This window comes from Falco peregrinus, chromosome 6 (genome assembly GCF_023634155.1).
Source record: "Falco peregrinus isolate bFalPer1 chromosome 6, bFalPer1.pri, whole genome shotgun sequence".
Taxonomy (NCBI): domain Eukaryota; kingdom Metazoa; phylum Chordata; class Aves; order Falconiformes; family Falconidae; genus Falco; species Falco peregrinus.
The window spans coordinates 92,002,569-92,016,527 of NC_073726.1; the positions used below are offsets into that span (position 1 = coordinate 92,002,569).

General features: G+C 42.7%; 1 protein-coding gene across 3 annotated transcripts in view; it reads right to left on the minus strand.

Annotated features, from left to right (window-relative positions):
* Nucleotides 1-13,959, minus strand: part of MAN1A2 (mannosidase alpha class 1A member 2) — a 145,109-nt gene that overhangs the window by 29,294 nt on the left and 101,856 nt on the right. For all 3 annotated transcript variants that reach the window (XR_008747709.1, XM_055807498.1, XM_055807497.1), the window contains exon 9: nt 3,923-4,038. Coding sequence is in view for 2 of the 3 variants with exons in the window: in XM_055807498.1 (XP_055663473.1) it covers nt 3,923-4,038 (116 nt within the window). In the remaining variant the exon portion in view is untranslated. The remainder of the gene's footprint in view (nt 1-3,922; nt 4,039-13,959) is intronic.

Consider the following 13,959-nt stretch of genomic DNA (forward strand, 5'->3'; position numbering starts at 1 on the left):
GAACATCACCTAGGCGCAATATGCCTCTCTTCTACATAGAGAGCACATCTTCTGAACTTGAACATCGCTGTCTTGTGTAAGGGGTAGTTTTTGAAATCTGAAAATGAAGTTCTGTTGGCTGCTGAAGTCTTAGGAGTTAGAAAGGAAGCCTGACCAAAAAAAAAAAAAAATGCAACCCTCTCAAAATACTTCATCATTCAACAACCCACGACTTGCTAACTGTATACAAAGGACAATCGATATTTACATAGCTACCAAGGAACTGCTGGGCACTGCTGGCAGCACTGACTAGCAGACAAGAAAAGCTGAGCAGGTTTGGACAGATGTGACATTTGTACCCTGGGCTGGGTGCCTGGGGCCACAGAGCACCCCGAGGGGTACGTAGAGCAACACCATACCACTGGACCACGAGTACCCACCCACCAGAGTGGGCACGTATCCTTAAGCTCCCAAAGACAAGATTTTGTTCACATCAACGAAGAGATTAACTGCAGGAAGAAGCTTCTGTAGTCTGTGAAATGCCCAAAACAATAGGCCACGATGTGAAATGACAATGTTCTCTACCTGATGTTCATGCTTTCTGCGATTTTTATGACTACAAAAAAGAAAAAAAAAAAACGTTTTCTGAGCTGCCGTGCTATGTTATGATGGTCAAACACAAGGCTAAATCCTTTTAGCTACCTAATGCTGTGCAGTACGAAAAGTGAGGATCAAATTTGTGAGCCTAACAGACTAGACTACTCAAGGCAACAGATCAAAGGGAAGCTTCCTTATCCTCCAGCTGATGCGAGAAGGAGAAAAGACACTTTAAACTAGACTAGCTGGGAGGTCCACACAATATTGTTGAAATCAAAGTTAAGAGGCCCAACCTCAATATTTATACCAACAAAGAATTCTCAGCAAATTTCACAATTTCAGCTTTTATCACAGCTGTGAATCTACATACTAGGACATAGAAATGAAGTGTCCTTTACAGTGGAAGACTGCACTGCTGTTACACAGCATGCAGAGGTCACAGATGCAGAACTCGTTTGTACTCTGGTTATGAAGTATGCAGTGACTGGTAACACTTCATATGCCATGGACTGGAAATCATAACATCTGAAGAACAGACGCTGTTATCTTTCTTCCTCTTAATACCACCAAGGAATGGGGTATCACTGCCTACTGCAAGTCTTGAGAGTTAGGGTATGGCTGGCTATCTCCTAAGCTAAGGAGTGAAGTGTGGCTGGACAGAGACCTTCTTTTAGACTGGCAGGTGCTGAGAACATTCCCAACGCTGTATGGAGTGGGAGGAATGTATTTTACACCTTCCCCCTTCTGCTTGCATAAATGATGTGATGAGCTTTTGCTCCAAGTTTTGAAAAACAAAGAATAAGAAGTGTCAGCTATGGAGGAAGACCTATGTTATGGGCAACAATGAAAGAATAGTAAGGGAATGGGCTCTTAAAAATATGTTAAGTTTTAAAATAAAAATTCAAATTGCAATTAAGCAAAACAAATCCTACTCACTGAGTCTTTGCCCACATCTTCCAATGTCACACAGGACCTGCGACAAACACAAACCCTGAACCAGAAGGATGCTCCACAACGCATTAAACAGTACGGTTCATGCAGATTCAAACATACACAGTGGGCTTAGATGAGAGAAAGTTGAAGAGGAAACCAGCTGATGCTTGCGCTGCAGGTCATGTCACACGAAGTGCGAGCAGCTCAGCTCCTTCTCCCTCCTATCCACAGCGTGTTTTCATCTAGTCCCAGATCTGCTTTGCTGTGTCTCCATGCAGAGACAGAGATTTGCCCATACAAAATGTTTGCAAGACTGGGCTTACAGGGAAGAGGATGAAAGGGAAAGTTTTATTTCCTCTAATTTTAAAGTGCTCACAGTTTAGGAATCAGAATAAAATATTTCAATGGTAACTACAATGCATGTTAAACATCAACTGCTAAACATTTTAAAACCCACAGGACCCAATAGACTATTTTAGAATATTAGAAGTACTCAACTATTGTTTTAAACTACTGATGTTGACTTTAACAAACCCTGGAAAGGTAAGGAAGTTCAAAAGGACTGGGAAATAGCTGATGCTTTAACAGTATCTTAAAATATTAATAGAAAAATCATATAAAATGAAGGATGTGGTGTTAAAAATAAATGTTTCATTGACACGTGCATGCTGGTATTAGGAATATTAGGAATTCCAGGAATTTCCTTGGTATTGTACAAGACATTAGTCCTAAACAAATTCAGGGCAGCACGTATGAAGTGGATTAAAAGTTGGCTTGCTAGAACAGTTCAAAGTGAAAACAAAAAATTGTGGAAAGCCCTCACCCATGAAGATTCTGCAAAGATACTTTTATTCAATGCTAGGGAGCATTTCTACCAATGATCTGCAAGAAACAAATGCTAAAAAAAATTTGGAGATTACACAAAAATTGATGGAGCTGTAGACAGTGATAAAGTCAGTCCTGTAAAATCATTCAGAGCAGCTGACAAAATGGGTTTTGCCTGAACAATTGTGTTTATTTTAATAGAGACAAGATCACACATTGAGCAAAACCAACTGGAAAGTGGATGGATGACAGTGGAAAGCAAAGGTGGAGAGTGCAAACAGCTCTTGGATGGATGAAGAGGAGGATACTGAGAACAGATCAGGCAATGACATTATAAGAACTATTATATTCTTGTCTCCATACTGAAGACACTTGAAAGTACTTAGCAAAAAGGTTAAGAAATAATTCAAGAACTGTTTTATATTGTGAGACTAAAGAAAATAATGCATTTCTCCTTCAGGAGAGAACGCTGAGCGTACCTTTGTTAGTAACCAGCCACCTGATGCAGATAACCCTTTAAAACATGTAGGGAATGAAAAAGTTCAAGTAGCTGAAAGCCAAACGTACCAAGTTCAGGTCAGGAATAAGACATAGTGCAGCTTCAAAGCACTTTTGGATTTGAACTTCCACTATGCGTCCTTTAAAATGTGAATTTTGAGAACTCCAAGAACAGGTGTTTTGTTTTAGGAGACTGACTATACTAAACCTAAGCTTTAACAGCTTGTGTTGCAAGAAACACAGCATGCCTAGAGCATGGAACAACTTAGGCACCACACACGTCTGCATGTGGACAAGACTAGACAGTCCCTGCTGCTGTTGGTAGCACGGTTAATGACTAAAATTAGCTTAGCTACGCTCTATGTGTCTTAACCGTAGCACAGGCATGTTGGCACGCAGGGGCACAAGCGAGCCGGATGAAAGAAGATGCCTGTGTATGGGGAAACTAAGCAAGCAAGAGGGCTGCATGAAGCTCAGAGGCACCACAAAAGGGCCCCCACCCCCATCCCAACGCCCACCGAACCGCCCCACGGTACTGCCCTGCCTGGGCAAGCACGACGGGTCTGTCAGAGGGAGCCACACTCTATCACAAGAGTCACAGAGCAAGAAACGGGTACAAACTACGTTTTACAAGATAAGTATGGACTATAACATTGAAACATTTTAGAAAATAATTGAAAGAATAAAACAATTCAGGACTTCAACTCCTAGAATGATTCTGAACACTAAAGAAAAGTGACTTGGTCATTCCTCACACACCTTAGGGTTGCTGGATCTCTTTCCAATAAACTATAGCTTAGGCTTTTACATTAAACCATTTTTGACAAGCTGGTTATTTTTAGCACAATAATCTGCATCAGATGTATTCCACAACAATACATTTTAAACTACTCTGAGTGAAAGCTAGTATTATTCATCCCTGCATTTCTTAAAACTTACATAATCAAAGCAATCCCTGTGGGGTTTTTGGTTGGTTTTTGTTTTGGGGGGAAGAGGCGAGTTAGGGGTTTTTTTGTTTGTTTTGTTTTTTAAATGTAAAAGATGGTTTTTAAGTACCACTGTACTGGAAAACTCAATGAATCATAATCACCTCAATTGCATCGTCGTACATTTTCCTTGCCTCCGTGTCCATCTTGTCTGACATGAGCCAGGCTTTCAATAAATATTCATAAAAACTGTCTCCCAGCCCGCCCACGGATGTGTGATCTGTAGGAGGGAAAGAGGAAAAAAAAGTTGAAGTTGTTATATAATAGCACCTTAAATTTATTCAAAACATGAACTTACATTTTTAAGGTCTACTGTTATAGAATTATCAATATTTTAAGCCTGTTTAGCAGCACAAAGCTGCACTGTATCTCCTGTCCCGTCCGAACTTCATAGGTGTGGAAGCAGCTCTGTGCCTTCACTATTTCTCATTCTGCACAGGCTATCCCTCGTATCAAAATATAATTTAACCTCTCTTTTTATTTCATTCCACAAAACCTAATTGTTTTGCTGCTTGCTAGAGTTTGAGGTTTCTCTAAATTTTTTTTTTACATCCGTAAAAGTATATATAAACACCCATAAGGTCTCTGTATCCAGGATGCAACCAGGTCCTGTGGCTGGCTATGAACTGCCATGAACTACACAGAATCCCATCTTTCCAGGAGATTTTTACTTCCAGCTAGTTAGTTCCTTAACACACTAATGAATTTCTCAAAGTAAACGTTCTCATTTAAATTGTTTCAGTCAAAAGGGAGGCAAATTGCCTTTGCAGTGTGCAGCACCAGCCCTGCTCTGTTCCACTGTACCTGAGCAGCAGGGTAAGGCTGCTTGACTATTAAAATCCACCACCACGTAAACCACAACTCCTAACATGCAGATTTTTTTTTTTTTTTTAAATATCTTTTTTTTCTTGCAGGGTTTGCCTTTCACATGTAGTTATCGCTCTGTGCCGGCAGACCCCATGAGAACAACCTACGTTCCTCTCCGGGTGAGCTACGCCTGCTCCCACGCGGGCACCTCTCGCTCAGGCAGTACGTTTATGAGATTTAGTCAGTGGCTCCAACCAGAAGCGCACACAACCACACAACCTTTTGCTTTGCCAGCACCACAGCCCCCCCCCCCCCCCCCCCCCAGGCACCAGACAGACCTCGGCCAGCAGAAGTGAGGCGAGAGAAAGGTTTAAGACCAACTTCATCACAATGCCAGAAACCCACTGCACTGCTGTTACGGTCACGCATTTTACCAGGTGAAAACAAAGAAGATACGGTACTTCCTTCACCAAAGTACCTCCAAAAAAGTGGTATTCACAGTCTTTCTGGGATAAAGGGGTAAAAGAGAGGTTGGAGCTCTCCTTCTATTGCTTTTTCCTCCAAGCACCGTCCTGCCCCAGCATGCCTGCTTGGCTCTGAAGATGTGAGTAGGAGGTTAGAGCTGGTAGATGCTTCTGCGTCAACTCTTCTCGCTGCCTCTTGACTCCTCTGCTCCGTAACAATGGATTTCTGAACAAAGGAAGGAGCCAGCCTATAGCTTACCCGTTTGGTTTCAGGTTGTGAATCCAGAGCAAATTAATTCATGCCCTTCTCTCCTATCTCAGTCTCTCTTAGACAGCCTTTTCACACCCAGCTACTCAGTGATTTAACTGCAAACAATGCATTTTCATAAGCCTTCTAGCTCTGAGCTGTAAGAGGGCGTTCAGGTCATGAGTCACTTTCTTCTACAAGTACAAGGGCTAGAAATTATTCCTTCAATGCAGTTACATTCTCAAGTAGGCACAAGAACTAAGGCTCCACAGTTTTCAGAAAAAAAGCAGCAAACCATGCCAAGACCTCAGTTACGACTCATGCCAGCACTACTCAGGGACTGACTTCAGAGGAGACACGGCTTAAAACTACTTCTGCTGAGCCGTTGCCTCCTCCCCAGCCAAGCTCTGCAGCCGCTGGAGCCAGCGCTTCTCCCCGGCCAGGACAAGGCTGCTGACCCCTCAGCAGGGCTCGTCTTGGAGCAGCTCCAGCTGGGTTTCAGGGCAGGAGAGAGCAGGAAGATGAATGGAAAAAGTTTTATTTCCTAAACAGAGAAATCCACATTCCAGGTGAGTTTCCAAAGTCAATTATCAGAAACAGACCCCGTTTCACATCTACTTCTTCAGGCAGTCATCTGAGAACTGTCTGTCTCTCTGTCAGCAGCTCTCCTCCGCCTCCATCGTGCTTCTCATCTCAGATGAAAGCACAGGGAAGGCAGGAAGCATCAGGACACACAGGACTCTGAGCCATCCCCTAGACAGCCCTTTTTGCACCTTCTTCACGCATTCGAAGAACAGAGCTGCGCAAGCGTCCCAGATACAGATCCTCGTCCTCCCACTCAGCAAGCGAGAAGCAACCATGGCAAGGCTAAAGGCTTCTGAGGGCCTCGCAGCTCCCGGCAGCAGCGTTTTCTTTATCCCTGTTTCATGTAGCTCACTCCAGTTCCCAACTGTAGGAGTTTTCAAGGCTCCTCTCTCACGGAACAGCGGGCTCCCCCACTCCCCAGCTGATGCCCTTCACAGCTGGATCAGAGGGCAGACCTGTCAGAAAGGGCAAACTGATTCTGGTCCTTCTCTTCAGTAGTGGTACAGGGACAGATGAAATATTTTTGGTGGTCGCACATGGTAAGCCATCACAGCCTTTCACACAGACAGGAAGCAGTATTTCAAGGGAGCCCAGTGCGCTGAGATACGGCTGTCTTTACTGCCCTGACCCCTCCACATCTGCAAAAAATAGCTGGGAAGGGTTGAAGTGCAAAGGAGGCCACAGCAGCAGCTCAGCTGAGGGTGAAGTACAGCAAGTTTTCCGACTTCTACAGCCGCACCCTGGAAAGATCTTCTTCAGGTCTTCTGCTAGTGTCAGAAGGTACTGCTAAAGCAGAATCTGCTGCATTTTGTGTAACAACTGTAACTAGAAATGGCTGAAAATTAAAATATTTTTTGTGACAGACTGTGGGACTTTGACAACTTGCTCTCACCTACGGTGGAAATACTAAAGAGCTATTTTTCAAGATTCCTTAGCAAATACACAGCTTGGTGAAAACTCTAGATTTGGGTCATCATGTATCATTCTCTCCTACAAACAAAGCTCTCTACCCAAACTTATCATCAGAAGGTCCACTGCAGTTATCACTCTTTCCTGCTATTTGAGCTACAGCCTAGATGGATTCAGGGATTTAACTAAGATCAACTCAAAATGTTTTGCTCGTAAATGTTTTGCTCGTAAACGTTTTGCCCGTAAAATATTTTGAAGTTTTTCAATCGGCCCTAACCTCGCATGTCAATCCAGAGCACTAAAAAGGAACAACTCATGATCACAGTACCGGACTTTGCAACAGCATCTTGGCACTGGGTACTCTTCAGTAGACAGCTGTGAGGGTATCATGTTTAAGATGTTTATAAATATTTGGCAAATGTCTAATATTTGATCTACAAGAATTAATTAGCTCTATGTCATTTAAAGGGTTTTACTGTGAAGCGTTTCACAATGAAATTCTGAAAGAAAATTCTTTCCAGATTAAGACAAATATAGCAAAGCGAACAGAAGCACGAGGGCCTATCAAACATGGCAGAAGCCACATACCCTGTTCAATGACACGTATACATTTTTAGAACATTCATTCCTTCCAATCAGGACAAAGATATTTTCTTCATTCCTCAATTTTTTTTCAAATGTAGGCTCAGATGACTGGGCAAACCTAAAAGTATTCCAAGTCAATGATTCCTTGGGAAGTCTTATTTTAAACTAAAAGACACAGCAGCTGCAAAGAATACCTTCACCTATTGCAACCAGAAGCATTTACAGAAAGCCCTTATTTTTTCTGGTTTGTCACACACTTGGAAACACGTGTGCAAACCTGCACAGTCAGTCCGTTTGCAGACTTCCTTCTTGCCAGAAAGAACCAAGAAAAATCCTACTAGAAAGAGTATGATATTTACAGTTCATAGCAACATTTTTGCTTGGATTACATCCTGGTAAATATTGACATTTTTCTTCTTAATAAGCAGCACACAATTGGAAAGAAACAATTAAACAATCAATTTCATAGCAATATCTTAATGAGTTTTTAATTTATTGATAAAAGAAGATCTATATTAAGTCAAATACCGTATCTCAGCTAATATTCCAAAAATCACATCCACCCCTTTTCCACAGAACGAGTGGAGGATCTTCTTTTAAAAAACTTCTCACGCCATCATTATTGAATATTTCTAAATCTAGTTTCACTCCAAATGTTCTTATTCTTATCAGCAACCTGTTAGCTCACTGCTCAGACAGTCTCCTCCAAGGAGAAGCAGGACAACTACTCCACAGCCAACCGCAGAAACACAGCGGCTCCGCGGGGCACATACTTACTGACCGACGCGACAGTGCAGCTCAGCTCGAGACGGGAGGGAGAGGCTGTGGCTCTGGTGATTTGTTCTCTGTAAGTGAACTAGTTTTCTTTACAAATCCAGGGAGACAAACTCATTTTTCCCCAGGGCATAGGCAGCCGGGTTCCCCCGCCTCAGTTACAGCTGAGGCACTCCGATGCATCTGGCTGTTCTTCCTCCCCAGGACTAATTCCTGGGGAAGGCAGTAGGGAACAGAGATACGGGGCATTCACACAGCTCACCCTCCTCGGAGATCATACCCAGATCTACCCGGTGGCTGAAAAATAGTTTCCTCCACAGCCAGCCAGTTTCGAAACGAAGGGCAGCGGTTCGCAGGCACGCGGTTCTGGCAGCCGCTATAACTCACCAACACGTGCCACTTGCTTTGTTTACAGGGAAAGTTGGGTTCAATGAGCAATAGAATATTTTCCACAACCACCGAAGCCCCCTAAAGATAACATTAATAACAAAACCTGCTCTAATGAAGGCCTACCTGCTCTCTAGAGCCAACTGAAGATGTGCAAATTATTTTTAAGCAGATGGCTTTAAGTAGTTAACAGCAGCTTAACGAGGCAAATTAAAAACAGTTCATGATTTGCTAAACCCTCTCTGCTTTGTGCCTTAATTGTTCAATTGTCATTTCTTGGCAATGAGAAGGAATTAAGAAAGAAGTCAGGCGCTGTTTTAAAACCAGCACATCATGTCAGAAGGGATGCTGCAGTCACAACACCAGGGGGTGAGGACTCCTGCCACCCGTGAGCAGATGGCTGGCGAGACACTCCCCTGTCCTGACCCCCGGGCACCTCCTGCCGTCCTTCCACTGTGTCCATAAAGCTATTACGCATCACTCACTGCACACGGAATGAAAAAGATGAAATAAAGCGCTAAACAGGAGTGTGTTTAGCGTGCACAGGCTGCCATGCTGAAAGGCAGTACGGTGAGGTAACCTTCTACCTGTACGTAAGCACAAGCAGGTGGAGATGAGGAGAAACTACACCCACAATGTTTTTAATTCACTAATTTGCACCTACAACACTGACTTAATATCTTTAAGTACAGGCAGCTAGAGAACTAGCAACCAAAGAATCAGAAATTTGGCAATATGTAAAAGCAACTCAAGTCTTAGAACTGGAATCATTAGTTGTGACTCTGAAGTAAAGGAAAATTAACCTAAACCTGCCTACAGTGCTGCACCCAACAGACTGGAAAGACCAAGGTGAACAAACTACCGATCCATTTCAACCAGAGGAGTAGCAGTGCAGAACCACTTTGCAACAAAAGAACGTAGTAAAGAGGGAGACTGATTCTCCTCAAGGATTGCGAACACCATATTTTTGACAAAGTGCTATTGTAGTATGTCAGGGAAGGAGTGGAAAAGTTAAGTGACCAGGAGGGAGCAGCGAAGTGATTAAGCTAATACTAACTTTCCCTAAGAAACCCCCACACCCCCTCACCGTTAGCTGATCTGGGTACCAACTGGCCCTACACTGCAAGAGCCCTCTTGCTCTGTGCAGGAAACTTTTGAGGAATTATTTTTCTGTTTGCCTTTAGAGTGGCTCTCATTAAATTTCAGTTCAATCTTTACTTCATGTAGTTGGGCTTAGCGCCCCTCAGCTGCTCTAAATAGGTGCAAGCTCCCCTTCTAATCCTTTAATCCAGAATGCTGAGGCCCTGGAAATTGCAGCTGCTGCAATTCACGGTGGAAATTCATCCTAAGGATGCTATAAGCCATAAAGGATGGCTTAAAAGTGCAAACACTTGTACATTAACTGCAGCAGAGGCAAGCCTGATAAAAGGAGGTGGAGGTGCAATTTTTAGTCAGCTCTGAATCGTTTATCACTGAAGAACATGGTACCAGCACGCATTTTTTTTCTGAAAACACGCAGGTTGTCACATAACAGAACTACTCCCAAGAACAGTTCAGGTTGCAAAGCCAAGCCTTTGTAAGCCAGGAGCAGCCGGACAGGCATTGCTTCCTGCTCTATGGTCACAACAGACCCAGGCACAACAAAAACACAGCTCAGCCCTTCCCAGCCTGGGGGTACGCGATCACGCCGGCTCGGCACGCGCAACTCTAGAGAACGTAGCAGCTCAACTCCAAATACTCCATATGGAGAAAACAGATGAATTTTCGAAAGGTTTGGAAAAATATGGATGGTTTTCTCCTCATGCAGTCCTGAAACAAATAATTCCCATGGTATTTCATATCCAAAACATGATGGTTCCTGAGTTTCCTAACTGTAACCCTGAGAAAAAACAGACTTTACTCTGGGTAGAACCGCATTCCACCTCTAGCTTCATTTAGAAACGTCTGAAGGATTTTTATCAAAGCTGTTTAAAAAAGCCCAACAAAACAGCTTGAGGCAGACAGAGTAATTCAGTTGGAAGAGTTGAAGTTTGGCAGCTACAAGGAACTGAAAACACAATCACTTAATGGAAAGTGTAGAGCAATATTAAGTGCTACCAGTTTCTTGCATAATAAACTAGAGGAAAATGACTTCCTAGAACTGCAGTGATTATCAAACTAAAGATTAAAATTCTCAAACTTGCCCAATTCAGGTGTGTGCAAAGACAACAGAAATAATTTGAAACAGAACAGCAAGTACAGCTAGCCCAATATATATATAACATACACATACTTAGGTAACTCATGTTAGAACTAAAACACATCTTCAAACGGAACGCAGCTATTGATTCTGCAATGTCAAAGTAGTATCCTAATGTGGCATCTTACAAGAGACTCTCCTTTCACACTCAGGAACTCACAGCTGGAACAAATACTTTCCTTTTTGTATTCAAACTTCCCTAAAACTTCAAAACATTCCAGCTGTTATTTATAATTCTGGAAAGACTGAGACCTTTTCTTAGAAGACATGTCCACAAATTAAGACTAATCATCTAAATACATCAAGTCCGTTTGTGAAAATGAACAACACATTAAACATTGGTGCTTTTAGTGAAAAGTGACATGGCCTTTTATCACCTGAAGTTGCCTTTTTGAGATTTTGACACTCACTGAGAGCCCCTGAACGAAGCATGCCTGCCTCTGCCAAGTCTGGAGTCAGTGTAATCCCACCTGCAGCAGCAGCTTCAACTGGAAGCTGCTGAAATTTGCAGTGGATCGATGGGAAGCGAGGTACACGTCTACCTCTGATGACTTTTTTTTATCTGATAAGGTGGCTGTGAAAAAACAGCTATGGGGTGGTAACATCACCTGCTACAAACAGCACTGCAGTAGGTATGTGCCCATAGCCCCTAGAGTCCCTTTTGAAGGACAGTGTCTATGTGGGGGACTGCCAAGCTCTTAAGGTCATTGCAACCTTTAGTTTATTCACCTCAGTCTTCACCCATAAGATCTCAACTCTCCTCTTGCTGACTAAAACCAAAAACATGGGAGAGAGAAAACCCTTACTAGATTAAATCTAACCCAACATCCATCTATGCAAAATTAACTGGCAAACCCACAGTCACCAACTTCACCTTCTCCTCCAAGCTTTACCAAGAGCGCAGCAGCTCACGTACTCATACACACACGTGTATATGTACACGAGACACGAACGCCGGCAGTCAAAAGAGTCAAAGAAGCAACGCAAGACACACTCTGGTTTTTATGTACTTACAGATTACGCCCCCTGCAATACAAATCCAGGTACTCTGCATGTTTGTTCCTTCTAGACTTGTGCCTATCTCTCTCATTTTTCTTATGACAGACGCCTGACTGGCGCACACAGCCAGCCGAGGCTCTGGTCACTCAGTAGGTGCGAGGACACTGTGCTGATGGTAAGAATCATTCCGTTCACATGCTATGACTGAGCCTGAGGTACCACAGCCCATGTCTGCACTGCAGCCATCGCCATCCTTCCCTTTTGTTTTGACCACATAGGCCAAGGAGCGTTACAGCGCGCTCTGCACCCAGGCATCAGCTATGTCTTCAGGCAGATGCCCAAGACGAGCTGGTACTTTACCTCGCTGCTACGGACAGCCCAGCTCCCAGCGGAACGGCACAATTAAAAGCACTCATCAGGAAGACACATTCAGCATCCACTGAACAAAACTACAGACCCTCTTCCCTCAGTGTCACCAAACTGGAAGCATCCACATGTAACTCAGACTATGAAGTCTCACATACTGCAGACAGAATGAGACGCAATGGCTGTTACGCATCATCTGGATCTATCTGGGGTCTGGAGAACAACGCTGATAGAACCAGAGGTGCACAGGCTCCAGCAAGTGATGCAGCAGGAATAAAATAAACACACATAACTGTAATCAGGCTGCAACAAGTTTGTAACCGGACTTTGTCAGGCTCCCCTTTAGTAAGAAACGAGTAAATCTAGAATAGTTCAAAAATACAGTTTACCTATACGGAGACCCTAGGACAAAAATCAGTTGTTAAAGAAATAGCAAGATTCCACAGGCGCTCACAACAGAGCACGTACCGAAGGATACCTCTGTACTCCCCTGCTGTTCTCAGTTAGCTGTCTTCAGAGCCAACAAATGAAACCCTCAGGAATACCAGGCAGTACCCTAAGACATGCTGGACCCTCTTCATGCAGATTAATTTGCTGAATTCACAGCAAAGAAAATAAATGTTAAAGCTGTTGCAGGACAGATTTAAAATTCTAGATATTGATTCATTCCCCACCAAGATCATGCTCTCAAGTATGGTTTGGTGGTACAGCAAAATAAAATATTCACCTCTTTCCACAGTAACGTATGCAAGCACTTTCAAAACCCAGTTAACACCATATCCAGCTCCTTCCTTTAGGAATTATTTATAGACACTCCTTTTCAAATACATAATTCATACACATGTTTAACCTTCCAGCAACACTAGAATCTTTAACACACTAAACAAAGCTTTTATTTGTTCAGCTTTTTCAGCATCTTGCTCAACAGACCAGTGAAATGTCTTAACCTTGTAGACTTAGAGAAAGCATTATTCCCTATAACGCACAGCTCTGTTGTATTTCATTAAAGCAAAGTTTTAACAGATTAACTTGCTCTTGGCTTCTAATGAATAAACAAATTTGAATGCAACCTTTTCTTGGAACATAGTTAATTACATTTGTACCAGGTTGTAAAGCAAAAGGGCAGGGGGAATTCCCCAGTAGAGATTACATAGATTATTTTCTATTCAAAACACATACATGTTCCTAAATACAGAATGAGACCCAATATTTTGGAAAGAAAAATTAAGGACATCTGTCAAGATAGCAAAGAAAATTAAACAGCAGAGAAGCACCCCCACCTCCTCATCTGCAACTGGTACGTGCATGCCTGCTGCTGGAAGTCTAATAATCATCTTGTGTTTTTGTATTTGTACTTAATGTACTCAACTGAAAGCAGATTTGAAATGAAAAAAACCCCACCTCAATAAAGGCTTGCATCAGTCAGCAAAGTAACCACCTCGCAGACTGCACATCTCCAGTTCTATAACTGACTTTCCAACCACACATAAAAAAAGAAATTCACTTGCTAAATCAAATACATGTGCAAAGATGAAGTCAGGTTGGGAACTATTCCTGCAAGTATTTCTACAATAGACAAGATGAATTATTTTAATCCTGCACCATTTCTATTTAAGAAAGAAAATCTTTTCCTTGCACCAAAAGGAAAAAAATCACCCAAGAATTAAAGCATTAGAAACTATTACCCGCAGGTCGAAATTGAAGGCAATTATCTGAAGGTTTTTGTAAAATACATTTTGTAAAATACAGGTTTGCTTGGCACAATTCCCTCCGATACCT